Source organism: Gobio gobio (genome assembly GCF_949357685.1).
Source record: "Gobio gobio genome assembly, chromosome: 2".
Lineage (NCBI taxonomy): Eukaryota > Metazoa > Chordata > Actinopteri > Cypriniformes > Gobionidae > Gobio > Gobio gobio.
In genome coordinates, this window is record NC_137098.1 from 67280875 (window position 1) to 67303661 (window position 22787).

Consider the following 22787-nt stretch of genomic DNA (forward strand, 5'->3'; position numbering starts at 1 on the left):
GCTTTTTGGCATTCACAATAGGGGACACCTGCACTGAATCACCACTTTCACATGTATTTCGTGATTTTCAAAATACCAAATACTGTATTTGTATAATACTTTCTTCCACACAGTATTTTGTATTTGTATTTTAAATACATTTCCATGTCTGTATGCCCATCTCTGGCAACATGCTAATCATGTTAGCATATTGTTAAAACATGCTAGCAACATGGTAATTGTGTTAGCATCTTGCTAAAAACATGGCAGCAGTGTAGGGTAGTGATGGCTGACGCGAAACTGACCCGAAGCGCAGATGTTTCGAAACACTGCTCCGAACTGTGATTCGAAACACCATGTCATGTGACTATGGCTAAATGAAGCTTCGAAGTGTTTCATCAGGTGGTGCCTGTCGAAACTGCGTTGATTAAAGGAGGCGGGAACAAAACACAGTCACACATCTGTATGAACCTAATTCACCACAGTTTAAAAGTGAAGTAAATCCATCTTCACCTCGTGGGTTTTTGTGAGAGGAGAGTGATTTTGTGATAGCAGTGATTTTGTGATATAAGTGAGATTTATAGTGCGCTTTGGTTAGGCTATATTTAGGCTAGATTTTAATTAGATATATTGACTGATAGGTATAGACAGTGACAGATAGGATAGATATAGTGACACATTCATATGTTAGATAGTGACAGATAGCACAGCATACGTGAGAGATGTAGAATTATATAGATTCATTGGTAATATATAGATAGATATATTAATAGAATAGATAAAAATGGAGGCTCCACCTAAGAGATGCCGTACATTATTTTTTTTGCTGAACAAATAATCATTTACAAACAGCATGGCAATAACAGAACATTTTTGTATTACAAAATACAGATCAGGTGCTTGAAAGTACAGTAGAAAAATAGATCAGGCAAATCATAATACAAGAAACAAAAAACATTAAAGGCGCTAGGGTTTTGTTTGAAGATCATATTCTTCTATAATGGAAAAAAGACTGATTGCATTTTCATAACTTTGAGTGCTTTTGTATAAGAGTTAAACTCATTATGAAATAATAAAATCTTGGTTTCACCGTTAAGAACTTGCATTTGTGTAGGTTATATAAAATTTTCCCAGCATGAGGATGTTGTTAATCAGGAAGTTATCTTTGTTATTGTCCATTACAAGAGATGCCGTACATCTGTGGTGTGGGAGCATTTCCATTTTGAAACACCAAATAAAGTGAGATGTGTGTATTGTGATAGGCAGCTAGCCTTGATGCACCATTTGAGGAGCTCATCCTGGCATTTTGGAGGGTGCAGAGGACAACAAGTGTCCCATGTGAGAGGATTTTTCAAAGGCTGGAGAAATTATATGTAAAAAAAGAAGTCAGCAAACTCCTTCAATTACAGAGCAAATCATTTTTGAATAAATGTGACACATTCTGGCTTTTTTTATTTTATTAATGATCATTTTTCACGACCACAAGACATGTTAAAAACTGTTTTTTTTTTGTTTTTTTTTTTTTTACATGGATCATTGTCAAGGTATTTCAGATCAACACATACAAGTGACCACTAGATGTCGCCGTAGAGACGGGTGTCGGATTGATTCGAAGCTTCGAAACAATATGGCACATTTGCTTCAAATGTTTCAGTGCTTCACGAAGCCTCGGTCTGCCCATCACTAGTGTAGGGTGCAGTGTAGTTGCACACAGCAAGCATCACTCACATTTTCTTCAGGAAATGTACATTATATTTATTATTATAATGTCCAGGGTATGATAGCTAGGCTAAAAACAGAATGATATTGTATTATATATAGTTTGTGATATTAGCTCACTTTGCAGCAAAAGCATTCTCTGTTGGCTTTTATTATTTGAGAAATAAAAAAGTTATGCATATGGTTCATTATTTGTTTGACTACATCACAAAGAGTCAGGTCTTGTAAAAGCATTAGATTGAAAACTGACATTTCATCAAAGTGTGTAAATAATAGAAATGCAGTTCAAAATCGCCTTTCTGTAAATGCAAATGTTCTTTGACTTTGAGTATTTCATTTGTGTAGGTAAAGCATGTGGTCACTATACTCCTAATTATAAGAAGAAGAAACTGCTCTTAGGGTGTGTGTGCAGGTTTGGCTGTGGAATGTGGTTTTGCTTTAACCCCTGCATTTGAATGATTTATTAATAAACTAGAGTTTTCTGAGTCTGTGTGGGCTGCAAAGATGAAGTTGAGGATGCTGATCATCTCTGCAGTAGTGAACGCACGGGCGCTTATAGAGGGAAATGCACCTTTCTGTTGGATTACATCAAATATTTGGATTGTTTTTGTATTGGTTCATTTTAAAGTAGACATTTCAATCTTTCTATAGGCCTATCTCTCATGTTTGTGAGGCTAGTAGCCTATATGCTGAGTTTCAGTTCATTTATGTGACGCTCCAGTTCTTCTTGCAGTCGAATACAGAGAAACTTTCTGCTCTTTAGTTTAAGTTATTGCGTGCACTGTCGAGTGATTCAGATTTGTTGAGTTGGCAGCTGTTATCTTGTCACAAATATTGCATCGCGCACTGTTGGCATCGAGTCTGGTGAAATGTTGCCACACTTTTGGTCTTTTCCACATCTTTTTCATCTGTGGGGGTTGGGACGCTTACTCCCTATTTAAAGGGTTAGTTCACCCAAAAAAAGCAAACTCTGTCATTAGTTCCTCATCCTCATGCCGTTCCAAACCCGTAAGACCTTCGCTCATCTTCAGACACAAATGAAGATATTTTTGATGAAATCCGAGAGCTCTCTGACCCTCCATAGGCAGCAATTTAATGAACACTTTCAAGGTCCAGAAAGGTATTAAAGGCATTGTTAAAATAGTCCATGTGACTCCAGTGGTTCAACTTTCATTTTATGAAGCGACGAGAATACTTTTTGTGCGCAAAAAACTAACAAAATAACGACTTAAGACCAAACTTCATTTACACGTCGAGCAGGAAGATGATGTTACGGCCCCGGTCTAGGTCAGAACCGCAACATAAATGACAACACGAAATGGCTGTTCAAGTACTCATTTTATTTTCTCAGTTTCTTAGATGTTTCTGATCAGTTCTTTTGTGCGGCAGCCGTTGGAGAACACCAACCAAAAACAAAATAAATAAACAAAAGAACTGGGGCCTGTACCATGATGGTAGTTTAACAAACTCAGGGTTACAGGATTAGTTTTGAGTTGACAAAACCAAACCAATTTATTCAGATTTTGTTGGTCCCATGATGCTGATCATCAGCTTTCTCTGTCAGCTCAGGCTTTGATCCTGAGTTTAGGAGTTTAGCTGTGACATCAGTAGTGAACAGCCAATCACATGCTGTGGATCAGTGAAATTGAGATTCACTTCTCTCTTCTGCAGAATATTACATGATTGAAAAATATTAAGAATTTAAACAAATAGTCAGGAAGAAAAGAGCTGTCTATGAAAGAGGATAACTTAAAGAAATATCTTATACGTCAATGCAAGTAAAAGTTATGAAGTTAGTTTAGTTGATATAAAGAGAGAATTGAACATTTAGGATCACATGTAGTAATTTTATAGCTTTATTTATTGATTTTAAAGCTTATTTGTATGACCTTTATATAGGCTATTAATATAAATTTTAACTAAGTGCCTATTAATGATTGATTAACTAAAATATATAAGGGTATAATTACATAAATGATATGTAAATCATTCAAAAGTATTATTATTATAAATAAGCATTGTTAAAAGCCAGACACTTTAGTCTTTAAAAACCATTTGCTATGTAGTGACCTTTAATTTGGAGTAGAAACAGGGTTAGAGTTAGACTTTATTGCATCAGAGGTGTGTCACTTTGCTCACAGCTGATTGGTCCAATTTCAGTTTGAGATCTCTTATCCAGAACATATCCTGCCCTGGAGCAGGTTAGCCGTGGAGCGTAAGTTACTATGGAGATGAACACGGCTAAAAGCCAAACCACTTTAATGCACTCTAAAAAAAAAGGCTCGTAATCATAGGGGAACCTTTTTTAGTGCTATATAGCACCAATTTTGGTGCTTCAGTGGTTCTTCAGCGGTTCTTCAGAGGTGCTATATAGCACCTTAGTCAAAGAACCGCTGAAGAACCGCTGAAGAACCGCTGAAGAACCTCTGAAGAACCGCTGAAGAACCGCTGAAGAACCAAAATTGGTGCTATATAGCACTAAAAAAGGTTCCCCTATGATTACGAGCCAAGAACCATTTTTGGTGCCATATAGAACCTTTTTTTTTTTAGAGTGTACCTAAAACCCAGGATTGGCACAAACTAAGCTTAAACATATCTGGCTAGCCAGCTAAACCGACTTCATGGTATAGGCCCCTGAAGCAAATGATCAGGGGTGAGCAAATGCCAAAATAATAAACAAACAACACTCTAACTTCCCATTAATAAACTAACTTCCATGTGCATCAAAATAAAGACGTAACAACATAACCTACCTCCTTATCTATCCAACAAAACAGGAGAAAAGGGTGGTGGCCAAGTGGCCTACAAAAATAAATAAGGCCCTCACCCCCTACAGCTTCACACGTGATTTACAAACAGGTTCATGGGACATGGACGTTCAGGACATAAAGCTCTCACAATGGTTAACAGCACTCTGAAACTTACTTTAACAGCATTTTCACTAAAGCTGAACACCAAGGCTAACACATGAGCAATAAGGATCAAGGAGAGACACAGCAGAGATCATGACAAGTAACAAAAGAGAGTGCAAACAGGTAAAAGGCGAGAGCAAAAGTGAGAGGAATTGGAGGAATTTATAGTCCAGGCCTCATCTCTGGTCCAACCATCGACGGTCTCTCATTAAGCCTTGAGCCAATCCTGTCAGAGAGGACACACAGGAACATATACACAGCAGACAATACGTCATAGACGTAACAATGAATATAATACAGTATAAAATGTTTGAGCAGAGATTATTCTGGGTTCATTCTGACTCTGATGAACTCAAGATGCTTCATGTACTTCTGTCACTGCTGCAAGAAAACTTCATCATCGAGATCTTCAACATCCTCAACATTTTTTACTTACAATAGTTTACAATTAAACATTTACAAAATGTCTTTCTTTTACATTGTATTGAAAGAGCTGTTTGAGTCACTTTGTGTTTCTGTGTTTCTTCTCAGCTTTACCCACATCTACAGTGACTGTGACACCAGACGGATCTGTGTTCACTGGAGAGACAGTCAATCTGAAGTGTGAGATAAAGTCTGATCACAGTGACTGGAGATATGAGTGGTATAAAGACAGAGTAAAGTTACAGAGTTACACTGTAAACAGAGACACTCTCACTATCAGAGGAGCTGCTGAGTCTGATCAGGGTCAGTTCACGTGTAAAGGTCACATTGATGGAAGATCAGTTTCATCACAAGAAGGCTCTGGTGTTTCTCTCTCTGTGGGTGAGTTGAGTATTATTGAGTATAATTGAGTATTATTGTCCTCATAAACTCTCTCTATGATCACATGTACAATCAAGAGACTGTTGAACTACTGTATTCTATCGCCCTTCATAACAGAACACATTATACAACAATATATTATTAACATCGTCACATGACCTCATCACATCGCATGTTTAATTCAGTAATATTTTACACTCTTAAATGATTTAAGAATTATAAATGTTGTACAAATGTTGTTCAAGTAAATAGAAAATAACACTTAGTCTACATGTATGTTGTGTATGATACGATATATCCAGTGTTTAGTTTATAAAAAGTTTATCAGAAATTACAAGCGATTTTGATGTAATCAATACAAACTGCAAGCAAACTAGATCTTTAATTTGTAATACAGTGTTCGTCTCATCAGGTTTTGAGTTGATAACAGTGATCATGAGACTGTGATGCTGTTTCAGTCAATATTTACTCATGTGTGTATTAATACAGAGAGACCAAAACCTGTAGTGAAGGTGAAGCCGGATCAGAGTGTGTTCAGAGGAGAGAGAGTCACTCTCACATGTGACATACAGGGAGGAGGAAACACTCAGTGGACATACAGCTGGATTAGAGATGGACAACCTGTCTATACATCATCAACATCATCATCAGAATACAGTTTCACAGCTGATGTGTCTCTCAGCGGTAAATACACCTGTACAGGACAGATGGAGACTCAACTCTCTCACCCCAGTGATGCTGTTACACTGACTGTATCAGGTGAGTCTTCATATTCACATCTGTCTAATGATAATCCATATTTCAACACTTATGATCTTCTGTATCAGCCGCATCTGTTCTTATAGAGGACTGAAGAGATTCACTTGTAGTCATTATTGTCTTCAGATGCAGAACTGCACGTCTTGTGTGTGTCGCACATTTATCAGGATACTTTTATAACATCATGTACAGATGTCTGACTTTCCAGTAGAGCTGGGCATCGTTCACAAATGTTAACAAGATTACACATCACCTCAAAACCCTTTGGCTTTATTTGTTCAATTTGTTTAATGGGTGTTATCATTTGATTTGTGGCAGCAAACACACAATCACAAATCACCTTCATCACTTCCTAGATACGCCCTAGCAACCATTGTCGATCACCCTAGTAACCCAAACCCAAAGAGGGATATCTTCTAATCTGAATGTCAGAGGCACGGGGTTGGTTTATATCATTCATACTGGCAATGAGTTTTTGGAGCATCATCATTGGCATCAAGCCACTCCATAGCAACCAAACAGAGTACCTTAGCAACGGTTTAACAAGACCTATATCTCTGCATCAGGACATCATATTGTGATGGCCTTTTGACTCATGTTAGCAAACTGGACTTTCAACATGCAACACATGCTAGCAGTGAATAGCTACATGCTAATAGCAATTAGCTTAAGTTTAAACATGATAAAAACAAGTAAAAATGTGCTAGCATCATGCTAACAGCATGCCAATAGTGTTAGAATTATATTAGCAGCATGTTAATTGTGTTAGCATTATGCTAGCAATAACACGCTAATCATGTTAGCATATTGTTAAAACATGCTAGCAATATGTTAGTTGTGTTAGCATCTTGCTCAGAACATGGCAGCAGTGTATGGGCAGTGTAGCTGCAAGCATCACTCACATTTTCTTCAGGAAATGTACATTCTAGTTATTATTATAATGTCCAGGGTATTATAGCTAGTTTAAAAATTGAATTATATTGTATTATATATAGTTTGTGATATTAGCTCACTTTGCAAAAGCATTCTCTGTTTATTATTTTAGAAATAAAAACAAAAGTTATGCAAATGGTTCATTATTTGTTTGACTACATCACAAAGAGTCAAGTCTTGTAAAAGCATTAGATTGAAAACAATGACATTTCATCAAAGTGTGTAAATAATAGAAATGCAGTTCAAAATCGCCTTTCTGTAAATGCAAATGTTCTTTGAGTATTTCATGTGTGTAGGTAAAGCATGTACTCACTATACTCCTGATTATAAGAAGACGACACTGCTCTTAACCCTTCTCCAGTCTTCGGGGTCTTTTCTGACCCCAAAGGACGTTTGCTCAAATAAAATAAAAAAATGTTCCCTCTGTCCAAATGGCATGAGACTTTGTACGGTGGTCAACACTCTCTAGATTTACAAATAAAAAAAAATATTGGATTGATATCTGTTTTTATGTTCGTGTGACAAAAAAAGTCACACTCAGGGTCTAGAAAATGGACAAAATTCATCCTCAAAAACAGAAACAACACAGAACACGCATTCAGAAATGAAGTGGCACACTTCCAACAATGCATAAAACATCCACAATGCAAAATGATCAGGTTCACACACACACACACACACACACACACACACACACACACACACACACACACACCACACACACACACGCACGCGCATGCACACACTCGCTTTCTTCTCTCTCTCTCTCTCTCTCTCTCTCTCTCTCTCTCTCTCTCTCTCTCTCTCTCTCTCTCTCTCACACACACACACACACAGGAATAAATTTGTTATTGCTTGTTATTTCTGTTCAGTTCATTGCATTTTGATGTTCATGTTGTGTATTTTTTACTCAATATGTAATACAACTGTTCATTTCTGTTATTTTTTGTTCTATTGCAGTTAGTAACTGAAGTGTAGATTAAATTTGTAGAATTATAAGAAAATCAGATGTTTGAAATAAATGATAAACTCTAAAGACTCCAACTTTTCTCTTGTTCAGGTTTGATTGTAATCCTAATGTAACATCATAAAAAAAAAAAAAACTCAGTACAAAAAAATGCTAAACTTTGACAAAATTAATTTAATTTTAATTGTTATAAATGTGATTTCATAACATTTAGATATGAATCCAACTGAAAAATACTTGTGAAAAGATATCTTTCAGTCAGTCAAATAGCACATAGCAAATAGTGGAGCTCTGCTGCCATACTTTTATTGACCAAAAAGATTATTTATTATTTTCCAAAAGATGGGCAAAAATCTTACACTAAACCATGTCAAATAATCCATGTTATCCCCATGAATGAAAGTTAGAAATGTGGGTCTTTTATAAAGTGAATTTTACATAAAAACTGATTTTGTGTGAAAATCCTTTAAAAAATATTTTTTAATTTATTAATATAAATTTAAAAATTATTATAAATACTCCAAAAACAGCACATGTATTGAGTAAAAACATTAATAAACAGAGTAAAATTATATTTGTTCTAAAAAAAAAAACAATCGTTTTGTTGCAAAAATACATTTTGTTGCCTGGGGTCTGTGGAGACCCCAAAGACCCTGAGTGTAATTCCCAAACGAAGGCCAGAGAAGGGTTAAACTGAGTGTGTGGCAGGCACTGCATGAAAAGTGGGATTTTCGACCCCGTAAACGCCTGTATACTCCCGGAAATCTCCCTAACGTCGCGTTCGTCTGTGCCACAAATTGTCGTAAACGAACCATGACGTAGGTGGAGAGCCCCCCGCTGAGAGACCGCGCGGAGGTGCGACGCCTCTAATTTGCATATGAATAGTAGCGAAACCAGAGAGTCAACGGCCAGACTTGAATTTACTCACTCACTATTGGCTGAAGCCACTACATTTAAAAAAGAAAAATCCCTCGTGATTGGTTGGCAGATCACTGCAAACCAATCATTATTGGTCCCCCTGGCTCATTATAAATGTAAATCCCAATAATAATAATAAATATATAATTTATGTTGTAATAATTTGTTTTATATTAATGTTATTGTGCTATGAAGTATTCATACCATCAAGGAATATATGGGAAAATTATACGGACCGTGCCGTTTATTCAAAGAAAGGGCTTCATTTATAAAACACAGCGGTTTACTCAAAGAAAGAGCTTCATTGTTAAACACACAACTATGTACAGTGCAGCAGTAATGTCTCGTAATGTAAAGTTCGGCGTGCTCCAGGCTGCGAGAGGGCGGTGGCCGCACAATCCATCCAGACACCCCGTCAACAAAGCCGTCTTCCTCGTCAAACATGAGTTCAATGGTCGCGGACTTCCAAATGTCCACCTCATCCAGCACACTCTCGCTTCCAGCAACTGTAATACAATCCATAAAGACAATAAGCAACCTGAAAAATACTCACATTGACAAAAAACGGATCTAATATAATAAATCTTACCCTTTTTCTTCTTGATCGACTCCGAGCTAAACTTCGCAGTTTCCGCACCGGTGTGTCGATTCATAATATGTCTTACAGGCAGCTGGAAAACAATTACATGAGACTGGTATTAATAAAAACAGTCACGGTAAAATTAAACAAGGAATGAAAAAAACAGAAGTTATACTTAAGTTACACACAATTTCGTCGTGATCAGCGGTTAAATCTGGACTCGCGGAAATCGCTCCAAGCAGATAAGAGCTCACGGCTTCGTTATGAGGCGAGGATAGTCTGTGTAAACAAAATGTGCAGTTTTAAGCTCGGATCTATTAACGCATCCATTTCCTTATACAGCTGAATAAAAGCAAATTCTTTAAATCGTAATGTTACATTACCCATGCTGTGGTTCATAGCGCCTGCAGTTTGCCTCAGAGTTGTGAAGATGAAGACAGCCTCCTGAAAATGAGTCCAAAAAGTTTGTCGCGTCCATGCAGAGATTGAGTTGAAGACGGTGTCCTGTCATTGTTGATCGCGAAAAAGGAAAGCAGCAAAAAACATAGGAAATGTAAAAAAACAAAAAAGCTTAAAGCTCGTCTTCTACGCGTCATGGCCATGACCTCGACCTCGCACGTGATTGGACTAGGGCTCTACTATGGAACGCGCCCGGGGCCAAATCTCTTTATACGAAACGCGTGACTTAAGACCGTTTCAACACGCCCTGTTTTCCGCGTCAACGCAGCAATTTTTTACATGTTTCTTTTGTATGTGTAGACACGCACATTCTGGTCGTGTAACAGGCATACACACACAGTCGACACACAGTTTTAACATGTTAAGAAGACACATTTGAACGTGTTTCTTAACGCGCACATTCTGTACATGTCGAAGTGTATTTTTTTTTTTTAAAGGAGACTTACCTTTAGATGTAGCCTAGGCTATGTATATTAATATAAGATATTAATTAATTGCTTAGCTGACTACTGTGCTAGAGTAAAGTAGCCTAATGTTGCAATGTATATTAAGTAAATGCTTAATATTATACAATTATTATAATTTATCTATATGGGTTATTGTTTGTTTTTTAAAGTTAGGCTATATATAATTTCTAAAAGTATAGGCTAATTTACACAGCACATATTTATAACTGAAAACACACACACACACACACACACACACACACACACACACACACACACACACACACTTTATTCACTTTCACATAATAATGTTTTTGTAATTTGGTGTTTAGTTTGTTGTATAGTTTGTTTATACTGGTCTGTCTCTGTTTTGTTTCCAGGAACATCTGATGAGTGCTATAATAAAATTACTTCATTATATTTAAAATATGTTTTGATATTCATTTTATTTATATTATTAATATTTTATTTACCCATAAACGTGTCTTTAGGAAGCCATAAGTTATAGAGACAAGAATGACTTTTGCCATTTAAATGCCACATTAATTTACTGAGGACCCATACAGCCAATGATCATGTGTGAAAACACTTATACATAAATTGATCACTTAGAAATCAAAACTAAGGTTTGAGAAAGAAAGAATATGCATACAACAAAATATATTTTTTCATAGCAGCTTCAGTAACAAGTTCAAAACAAATTCTGCTGTAAACCGGCTCTAACAAGCCAATATAGTGTCAAAATTCAGCTCAAGTGACTTCAGTGTTGATTCAGGTCAGTTGATTTCAGTTCAACTGTAAATTCTTCAGTTGTGCATATTTGTGTGTAGTTAGATATATGCAAAAACAACATTTTTGGAAGAGTTAAAATAGTTTTGCACAAAGTGTTGCTTTTGCAAGAGATGTCTGATGTTTTGTGTGTAGAGTTACAAGAAATGGAGCCATATTTTCAGAAATTTTGTGTAAGCAATTAGATAAAACTGTAAATGAATCCAGTTTATTTTAGTTCAGGACTCATAGTCCAGGTGTTAGTAATCTGTGCTTAATCTTTGTTCCAGGCAACAATTTTTTAACTCACGATTAAATAGATTAAGGCCTACTCTTGGCATAATTTAAACCCTGTCCAGGAAACCACCTCTTGAAAATCTGCATTGATAATTCATAAAATGTGGTGTGAGCTCAATTTAAATGACAATTACAGAAAAACACAATCTGACTTAAATATAAACACACAAACTTGTACTTTTCACATTTATGATTAATAGCCATTTAAAAAATCATTCACAGTGCAGGGTGGAAAAATTTATTTTGGTATGTAAACTGTATGCTTTACTTGATTTATTTGTGTGCTTTGGTTCATTGTCTTGCTGTCTTCACTGCTGTCCTGTTTTATTTTATTTTTTTACATAACATTGGTTATTGCTAATGACATACAGAGTAATTCATCTACACTGTGAGCCCGGACAAGTTGAATCTACTTAAAAAATTGGAGCAAACTGGTTGCCCTAAAAATTTAGTAATGTGAACTCGATGAAACGAGTACATTTAACTTAAATTTAAGTTAACATTTTAACTTAAACTTTAAACTTGTTTTAGTCAAAAAAATTCAGAACCTAGATAAAACTCCCCCTGCTGCTACTCTGCTTTGCATTTGTGTAGCTCACAGCATGTTCATTTACATGATAAAGCCTCCCCTAGAATTAAGGGGAGGGGGGGTCATGGGGGGTCAACTGCCAAGCAAGGCCCACGTCAATTTACGACAATTTACGGCAGTTTTCGGTGTTGCCTGCAAATTGCCGTGCACAGTTGTAAACCTGAAGTTTCACGGCAATCTACAGTGTCACATACTGACGAAAATCCCACTTTTCATGCAGTGAGGTATGGCTGTGGAATGGGGTTTTGCTTTATTCCCTGCATTTGAATGATTTATTAATAAACTAGAGTTTTCTGAGTCTGTGTGGGGTGAAGATGAAGTTGAGGATGCTGATCATCTCTGCAGTAGTGAACGCACGGGCGCTTACAGAGGGAAATGCTTCTTTCAATTGTATATTTGGATTGTTTTTGTATTGGTTCATTTTAAAGTAGACATTTCAATCTTTCTATAGGCCTATCTCTCATGTCTGTGAGGCTAGTAGCCTATATGCTGAGCTTCGGTTCATTTATGTGATGCTCCAGATCTTCTTGCAGTCGAATACGGAGCAACTTTCTGCTCTTAAGTTACAGTTATTGTGTGCACTGTCGAGTGATTCAGATTTGTTGTGTTGCCGGTCTTGGCAGCTGTTATCTTGTCACAAATATTGCATCGCACACTGTTGGCATCGTATGGGGGTAGATTTGTTGCTTTATTCCAAACAAATAGATTATTATCCACAAATAAATGTAAAGAGATTCACAAAAATTAAATAAATTCATAAATAAATAGAATGAGATCCACAAATATATGCAGGAGTTTCACAAAAGAGAGTAATAAAGGGCACAGAGTGTCACTTTTGATTGATTTATGGCACCCCTAATTAATATTCCACCCCCCTCCCTCCTCCCCCCTCCCTCCCACCGGACTGGACACCTGTTCTGGACACCTGTTCTGGACACCTGTTTTGGCCATCTGTTTTGACCCCCTGTTTTATTATCCTCCCCCCTGCTATTCCTCCCCATTCAAAGGTATTTCCAACTGTTTGTAACTTTGTGTGTTTTTCTAAAAAGTTAGAAAACGATCAAAGAATGTTTAAAAACGAATGTGTTTGAAACGTTTTAAAATGTCAGACATTGTGTTTGGATAACAGTGACAAGATCAGGGAATAGTATTTATTAAACAAAGATAGTATTTCACATACATTTGAACTTTGAGCCGTTAAAATGTTTTTTCATAAATATAAAAACATGTTAAAGAATATCTTTGACTTACGGTTTGTAAAGATAGAGTAAACACTGTTTTCAAACAAGTATAGGCATTAAACATATCAAGTTTTTCTTTAGTTTTAGTTAAAATAATTCTCTCTTACGGACATCAGTGCGAACACGTCCTTTCAGGTTGACGACAGAAACAAGAATGTACCCGCAGGCTCGCGCGAAGCCCCCTCCCTCAGCTCCGCCCCTTACACCCACCCTCTGTGCGGAAAACACACCTGCACTCACAGGCCTTTGCGGTAAACTGTTAAAAGGGAGAAAAAAACAGCAGAACGCAACTTGTGATTTAACACACACACACACACACACAAAGAAGCTAATCTGCTACGATGGCCGCGACTTCACCTAAAACTCCTGAGAGAACCGTCGAGGCGGCAATGGAAAATCTGGCTCTAGCTCCTAGGAAGATGCACGGGCCTTGTCTGACCAAATTCATCCACGAGCCGTTGGAGGATATCAGATATGAGTTTCACTTGTCAGGCTCTCGAGTGTGTGCATACAATTTTGACAAAGAAGCAAGAGAGGTCAGACTGGTCAATGTGGACAACGACGAAAGATTTACAACGAAAACAACGGATGATCCAGACCTGGTTTTCTCAGAAAAAGAATGGAATCTGTTTTACACGCGTGTGTGGCGTGATTTGAAAGACGGAGGAGACGATCCGCTGTTCATAGCAGAGTGGAATGGGTTAGTGACGGGAAGATACAGAATGTTAGCCGATCACATTAACAAAAATCCGGAAGATTACGTGTACATTCTCTGCAGCGATTTCGGAAAGGGGCAGCCAGAGCGTTCATGGCCTATTTCTGAGGAGGATCATCTTAAGCTTTATGACATAAAGTTCATATTTAAGTGGCGTGATTTGCAGGTTATGGAGGATATATTTTATAAAATAGACAAGATGTTTAAGTGGTGTGAGGCGCGTGACCGATACAAACACATCAAAGGCAAACTTTTTCACCCTGAATGGTGTGTTACTAGTAGGCGTGGCGTTCATATAGCCCCACCCACATTCTACAATCATTAAATACCCACCGCAGAAGAGTACTTACACCATTCAAGCACCATGTCTCAGGAAAGCGAAGCTACCTCTCTCAACACTGTACCATCATCATCATCACCATCATCATCATCATCATCATCAAAGCCAACGGTCGAGTGTTACCAAAGATGCAATGCATGGCTGACCACGTTCTGCACAGAGCTGGGGTATCATAACCTCGAGTTCCTCGCAAACTACGGATCTCCAGGAGTCATCGCCAAGATTTCTGACAGCGCCGGTGATGATGTGGACGGCTGTATTGGCGTGACGGGTCACAAGATCATTAAATCGGTCGTCACCATCATCCTGCAAAACCTGATTGATAAAAGGATGAAAAAGGATTGTGACGGTTGCGCAGTCGATCATCCTTCACAAACGAGACACTCGTGCCTGTTTGAACCTAGTCCCTATTATTTTTACGGATATTTCGATGAGACCAGTCAGGAGGTGCTCAAGCCTGGGCTAAAAAACATTTTAGCAAACGCTCTTAAACAATTCGGTCTAACGCCACATCTGCAGAGAATCCAGGGGACTGTTGAAACTGTCTTGTGCGACCTGAGAGATGAACTTTACATAGTGGAAGAGCTGGCTTCTATCAGACAGAAACTTGCGGATGAAAGCTGTGAAAAGGTCGTTTACGACGCTGTTGACAGCTGGAAGCTCACTGCTGCTACCGACTCTGCTGCCGTCTAACATGGGGAATCTCCTCTGCTTCACCTGTCTGTCTAAATATTTCTTTAACTCCTTAACGTTCATGAGCACGTGCACGGGTTGAAGCGCTATTTTTAGCACGAGTGTAATGTTTGTTAATAGATTTAACGCAAAAAAACATCATTAATCTTGACAAACTATATATCATTCTAAAGGTCTAAACCTCAAGCATCGAGGACAGACCACTGTTTTTCAATGAAAAGCTTATAACGGCTGTATTTTTGCATGAATGTAAGCAATACACATCAAATCAAGCATAATTAAAAACAGAGCACCTACCTTTAATGTCCTAATTACGAGCCACACACGCATCCTCTGCTAAACATTCCAGAATGAATGGAAAGGTGAAGGTCCACTGAATAACATCCCATAGAGCATTTTAATCCAACGAAACAATAACGGTGTAATATTGATGGTTAATCCTTTGTTTACATCGCATTTCCGCGGAGCGAAGTATCATACTAGACTGTTATGCAATAAAATAATGCACCAAAAACAGTCTCCCGGTAGCATAAAGTGGCATGGGTTTATACCTTAGAATGTTACGAACAAAATACAACTAACCCCACTCAAAAACATGCAAAGATAGCCGCGATATAGTCAAAAATATCCAACCATGGCACTCGTTTTATCTGATGTCATGACGTGCTCATCCAATGATAATGTCTGTTTATCTGGAGCCAATAAAAGCATTGAATCGTCATGACTGACAGAAAATGTAGCCAATGAGCACACGATTCCAACGAGATCTTGCATGTGTATATTTGTCACATGGGCGTGAATATTTATTCATTTGAATGTGCCAATGTGGCGCAATCTCCCCACGAGATGCAGCGAGTTTGACACCCCCCACTGACAGCATAAAGCTAACGGGCTAGTAAACAAACAGACGGTCTCTTTGTAGTAACTGTTTGCTAATCTTACTAACTGGACGGAATGTATTATCCAATGGATCGTCAAAAGAAGTTTTTATTGTGTTGAAGATGCTTTATTTGAGCTCACTCGAAGCAGCGGTGTGGAAAACCATTGAGAAGAGTCAAGACAGCGATGACGGTGCTTGTTGACAGAGCTGATCCAATAACATACCGGTGAGTTGCTATGTGTAGTTGTTTATGTATATTGAGAATGTGTGTGAGAATGTATTTATTTTATTGTTTCTGTGTGTTAGAAAAAATGCAATATACCAGTATGCATTATACATATGCTGATATTTTGCATTTTTCCTAGCACACATGGGGAAAAAGTATATATAATTTTTCCCCATGTGTATGTAAATAAAACATATATATATATAACACATGTAATTGTTTATATATATATATATATATATATATATATATATATATATATATATTGAGACTGTATTTATTTTATGTTTTTCCTGTGTGCTAGAAAAATTACAATATACCAGTATGCATTATACATATGCTGATATTTTGTATTTTTCCTAGCACACATGGGGAAAAAGTATATATAATTTTTCCCCGTGTGTGTGTAAATAAAACATATATATATATAACACCAGTAATTGTTTATATATATATATATATATATATATATATATATATATATATATATATATATATATATATATATATATATATATATATATATATTGAGACTGTATTTATTTTATGTTTTTCCTGTGTGCTAGAAAAATTACAATATACCAGTATAGATTATACATATACTGATATTTAGCATTTTTTCTAGCACACACAGACGGCCGACCATCTGTGTGATTGTTGAATGCTCACTGTATCACCGGCCATTATATTGATTGTAGGACTGTGTGCGAATGTATGGGCCGCCGTCAATATGAATGCTCACTGTATAGCCGGCCGTTAGATTGATGCTTGGGCTGTGTGAGAATGTATAGGTGGCCGTCAATATGACTGCTGTCTAACCGACTGCCCATCAGTTTCATTGTTCATGGGATGGCCTGTAATTAGAGTGAATGATGACAGTGTGATTGTTGATTGAATGGGCAAACTATACAGAAATAGGACATGCAGTGCTAATTCTCTTTCCTTTCCTTGCCATTCTACAGGCATCAGGTTGAGTCTTCAGATGAGCTATGGCATCCAAGCACCAGCCAACCAGCAGAAAAGAGAAGAACGCTTTCAGATTCTTCAAGATCTGCACTTGCTGTTGTAGACCTGAATCCGCCAGTAAAAGGCCAGTAAATGTTTTTTTTTTTACATTTGCAAATTGTGTGTGTTTTTATAGCTATATATTTATATTATATTGTTATTTATATTACTAGTTATATTTATAGTTATTATACTTATATTACTTGTTGTATTTTCAGATGCAAAGAAGTTTAGCTCTTTTTTTATTAATATTTCATTTTTATTATATTTTTATAAGTTCTGTTGTACAAATAAATCACTAATACAAAGTCTTATGGTTCTGCCTATTATTTTATAGTTGAAAAAGCATTCAAGCATCATATATGATGGCTAAAACAGCTTGCAGTACACTTCATAACATTAGGTTATCAAGTCTCCTTTAGGTTTCTTGGCACCTGGACATATTCTTAGAAAAAAGCATGCAGGAACCCCATTTTTCATGATATCTTCGTCAAATTTTAAATATAAACTGATGAGACTTGTGCCTTTCAATTCATTAACTAACTGGATTCCTCCAGGCTTATTTTCATATATTTTTACATCAAATAATAAAGTGTTCATTGTAGCACAAATCATCTTCAAGACACTTCAACTTCTATAACTGTTTGTCTTTCTAAGTTTTTTCTACTTTAATGTTTGGGTAATAAACTCTAAAGTGTCTTCTTTTTAAAGATGTCTAAATTGTGCATGTAGTGCAAATTGTTCAGCAACTGCAATTGTTTTAGTTGGGAGATGTCATTTCTGGGGATGTGCCTCAAGCAGGCGGAGGGAGAAATGGAACAGACATAGTCTTGGAAAAAAGCTTGCAGGAACCACATTTTTCATTATATCTTCCTCAAACTTGAAATATAAACTGATAAGTCGTGTGGCTTTCAATCCATAACTGAACTGGATTCCTCCAGGTCTATTTTCATATATTTTTACATGAAATAATACAACATTCTGTGTAGTGCAAATAATTTTTGAGGCATTTCAACTATTATAATTTTTTATCTGTTTGAGAATTATCAACTCTGATTGCTTTTTAGTAGAGTCCCAAGTGTCTTCTTTCCAAAGATACCTTAATTGTGCCTGTAGCACACTGTTCTCAGGAGCTATAATTGTTTTAATTCAGGTAGGTCGTTTTCAGCTGTGAGCCCCAAAGTGGGGTTGCAGTTTAACAGGTTAAACAAAGGATCAGATGTGAAATATCAAATTTGTTGCACAAGATTGTTGTTGACGATGTAATAGACACTGATACCTCCGACGGTATACGCATAGCGAAGCTAAAGATTCAAATGAATGCTGTAAGGAGATTGTCAAGCGAATGGAAAGATATGATAAACACAACTATTGTCTGTAACGATACGCCATATACAACTATTAAGAAAGTTCTTGAGATAATGCCTGAATGTAGAGAAACCTTAAAAATAGGTAACATATTATGCCTCTGTACTTATGTAACTGATGAATGTGTAACACTTTTGTCAAGAAATGAATCTACTTATGTTTGTGAAATTATTGATACATTGTCTGAATACATGCTGGAGAAAAATTTTGTAATGTGTGTCAAATTTCTTTGTTATCTGGACGATATATGATTTGTCTGTTTGTAAACGTGTGCTTTTATATTCTGGAAATAAAAAATCTGTATGTCACTACTCGTCTGGTCATTACTTTGTGAAAAGGCGTAGAGACAACATGTCAGAGCTCATGAAAAAAATATATTATGATCCGTCAAGCCCTGGGGCTTTGGGTGGTAAAAACAGATTAAAACAAGCAGTGTTACAGGAATATGGTGTACGTCTGAAAGATAACGAAGTGACCGACTGGTTAGCTAGTCAAGATACATATACATTACATCGAACCGCTCCTATAAAATATAAGCGAAATAAAGTAGTAGTGTATGGGAAAGATGTACAGTTTCAAGCGGACCTGGTCGATATGTCTGCTTATTCAAAGGAGAATGATAACATAAAATTCCTACTAACGTGTATAGATGTATTTAGTAAATATGCATGGACACGGGTGTTAAAGAATAAGACAGGACAGGAGGTAACCAAAGCGTTTGAATCCATCTTGAAGGAGGGGCGCGTCCCACAGAAGCTGCAGACTGAAAAGGGCAAAGAATTTCTCAATAAACATTTTCAACAATTGATGGAAAAGTACAGCATACATCATTTTACCACGGCCAGTGATTTAAAAGCATGTGTAGTTGAGCGGTTTAACAGAACTCTTAAAGGACGTATGTGGAGGTATTTAACGGCCGTCAATTCCAAGTGTTACTACCCTATTCTGCAAAATCTAACAGACGGTTATAACAGTAGCCATCACAAGTCCATACGAATGAGACCGATTGACGTTCATAAAGAAAATGAGACGATTGTGTTTAACAACCTGTACGGGGATCTACGTAAAGAGACACCCGTCTTTACTTATAAGATAGGTGATGTCGTCAGAGTGTCTAAAGTCCGGAGTATATTCTCTAAGGGGTACGAGCAGAACTACACAGAAGAATACTTCACTATAGCTGCGTGTATACCACGACACCCCCCAGTATACAAGATAAAAGACTACGATGGGGAGATTATTGATGGATGTTTTTATGGAGAAGAGCTGCAGAAAATTATTGTGAGTGATGATAAATCATTCAAAATAGAAAAGATTTTAGATAGACGTCGTAGGGGGAAAACTATGTACGCACTCGTTAAGTGGTGGGGGTGGGGTCCAAAATTTAATTCTTGGGTCCCGGAAAAACAGGTGGTGGATCTACAGTCACCTTTAAAGGCTCCGAGTTTGTAAGGCGCTTGTCATTTCTAAAATCGTCATCATGACCGAGGAAGGCTTCTACATCACGTTACCATGCAATGCCTCCAGGGCCGTCTATCCCAAGAACAGTATATCTAATTACAGAACCAGGCTGGGGAAAACTATACATTTGAAGGGTCCTTGGGAGGTGGCGCTGGTTGAATTTGAATATCCAATTTCTTGGTACGCTTTTAATGAAGAGGATGCCTCTTTTATTATCAACTGCGACCAACATCTGTTGCAACCTGCTGACGAGCATTATAACGTGGGGGGTGTTATTAATATACACATCGATAATAAGGCTCAGACAATACCGGTGCTACGTAATACATTAAAGCCGGGGTATTATGAGGACGTGCCATTCCTCCTCAGGGAAATAAACGCATCCCTCCCCCCACGAGTGCTCCTCGGTTACGATCATATAAAGAATAAGGTTTTTCTAAAGGCTCCTCAGAGGACGTCATTAACGTTTTATGGGAAGTTGGCCATCATCCTGGGGTTACGGCCGGGTGTTTCTATAGAAACTTTAAATCACACCCATGAAGATCAGGAGCACAGAACCACAACGTATGCACCATTCCAATCGGATATAAGAGGAGGATTTTACACGTTATTCGTGTACACTGACGTAATCGATTACCAATCAGTTGGTGACGTATACGTGCCCTTATTAACCACAGTACATATAGAAGGGGAATCTAACGAAATTATCAGTGTTAGATACGACAAGTCTCATTACGTGCGTGTTAATAAGGGTAGTATCACAGAAATTACCATCGAGGTGAAAGACAATCAGAACCAAGACGTGCGATTCACTTACGGTAAAGTCACTGCCAAGCTTCACTTCAGACCTGTGAAACAGCATTTGTTTTAAATGGCGCATTTAGCCCTGTACAGAATTGACCCCGCACGATACGTGGAATATTATCAAAACCAGGCCGGGAACGGTTTGCCCGGTTTTGTCGGATCCAATGTTATGTATGGCCGAGGGATTGGCGGAATTTTTAAGGGACTCTTTCGCGCGGCCTTACCGTTCTTAAGAAGGGGATTCAATATGGCCAAGCCCTATCTAAAAACGGCTGAGAAAAATATATTCAGCGACGTTGTTACCACAGCCCTAACAAAATCTTATAACGGTAATAATAACACTCAGGACGGTAACGGGCTTATGGTCATGCGCCGTAAAAGCTTTAAACCTCCAGGGATTAGGATGAGGAGGGGGAGTGGTCATCCTGTAAAGAAAACTAGACGCACAGCTAAGAAGCGTCCAGTTGCAAAGCCCACTCGGAGAAGAACTCCTGCGAAACGTGTGAAAAAAACTACAAGAACTAAAAGACGCACAAATACTATTTTCTAAAGTATGGCTCTGTTACACAGCATGTCGGAAGAATGTGTCAAATCGGAGCTAGATATTTTCACAGTACCCATGACGCAGACGGCTATTGAAAAAAGCACCTACGTGGAAGTACCCCCTATATCGGCTATAACTGATAGCTCCCCGATAGAGTTTTTCATCGCGGGGACTGGGGAAGATTACACAGATCTGAATAATACATTATTATATATACGACTCAATATTACCAATCCTGACGGGTCGGCAATCGCTGACGGGGCGCCTGTCGGACTCATTAATTACCCTGGAGCCTGTATATTTTCACAGGTTGACATTACTTTAGGAGATCGTCTAGTTTCGCAAAGCTCCAATACATACCCTTACAGGTGCATAATAGAGGCTCTCACGAATTATGGAAAAGATACTCTGGAGAGTAACTTTTCGGCAGGTCTTTTTTACAAAGATACGGCTGGGCATATGGACAGCACAGATCCGGGGGGCTCAAACGCTGGATTAACAAAGAGAGCAGCGTTCACCAATGCTGGAGCCGTCGTAGAATTACTGGCTCCTATTCATAGTGATATTTTCTTTCAGGAGAAATTAATGTTAAACGGTGTTGATATAAGGATCCGTATGACCAGAGCAAAGGATGAATTTTGTTTGATGAGGTCTGATGCTGTGGCTTATAAACTCAAACTTTTAACAGCTTCTCTTTTTGTGAAAAAAGTGGTGGTCTCACCAGCAGTTCGACTGGACCACGCACAGGCCCTCTTATCAGCTACGGCTAAGTATCCTATAGAGCGCGTGTGTGTGAAGAATTTCTCGATCCCTGCAGGCGCGCGCGTATCTAATCAGGATAATCTTTTTCTTGGGGTTCTGCCGAAGTCCATCATTTTAGCATTGACAGATAACTCTGCATTTACAGGGGCTTATGACAAAAATCCTTTTGCCTTTAAACACTTTAATCTTGAATATTTAACATTGATTGACAATGGTCTTATGATACCCTCTCGTCCGCTGCAGCCTGACTATAATAACGGCTCTGCCGTGAGAGAATTTTACCAGCTAGTATTAGCTACCGGTAAACATCTGAAAAACCAGTCACTGATTATTGATCGTGAAGATTTCCTTAACGGATACTCCATGTACGCATTTAACCTCTCGCCGGATGACGAGTGTTCTCAACATGTGTCCCTAATCAGGACAGGAAACATCAGATTAGAAGCACGCTTCAGGGAGCCTCTCGCACACACCGTCAGTATTTTAATATACGCGATTTTTGACTCTGTTCTCGAAATTTCTAACAGACGACAGGTGCTTGCGGACTACTGAGTGACGTGAAATGAATACAATACAGTTGACAGATGTCATGGATAAAATTTCATGTAGCATTAATTT

The 22787-nt window shown here is 37.8% G+C and overlaps 2 protein-coding genes across 2 annotated transcripts in view; both read left to right on the forward strand.

The window, feature by feature from the left end:
* Positions 1-22787, forward strand: part of LOC307120077 (basement membrane-specific heparan sulfate proteoglycan core protein-like) — a 335684-nt gene that overhangs the window by 239412 nt on the left and 73485 nt on the right. The window contains exons 14-15 of the mRNA XM_079806937.1: positions 5142-5414; positions 5904-6173. Of these exons, the coding sequence (XP_079663063.1) occupies positions 5142-5414; positions 5904-6173 (543 nt within the window). The remainder of the gene's footprint in view (positions 1-5141; positions 5415-5903; positions 6174-22787) is intronic.
* Positions 7894-22787, forward strand: part of LOC307120608 (histone H3.2) — a gene marked incomplete at its 3' end in the record, with an annotated part of 447270 nt that continues 432376 nt past the window's right edge. The window contains exon 1 of the mRNA XM_079807725.1: positions 7894-7953. The remainder of the gene's footprint in view (positions 7954-22787) is intronic.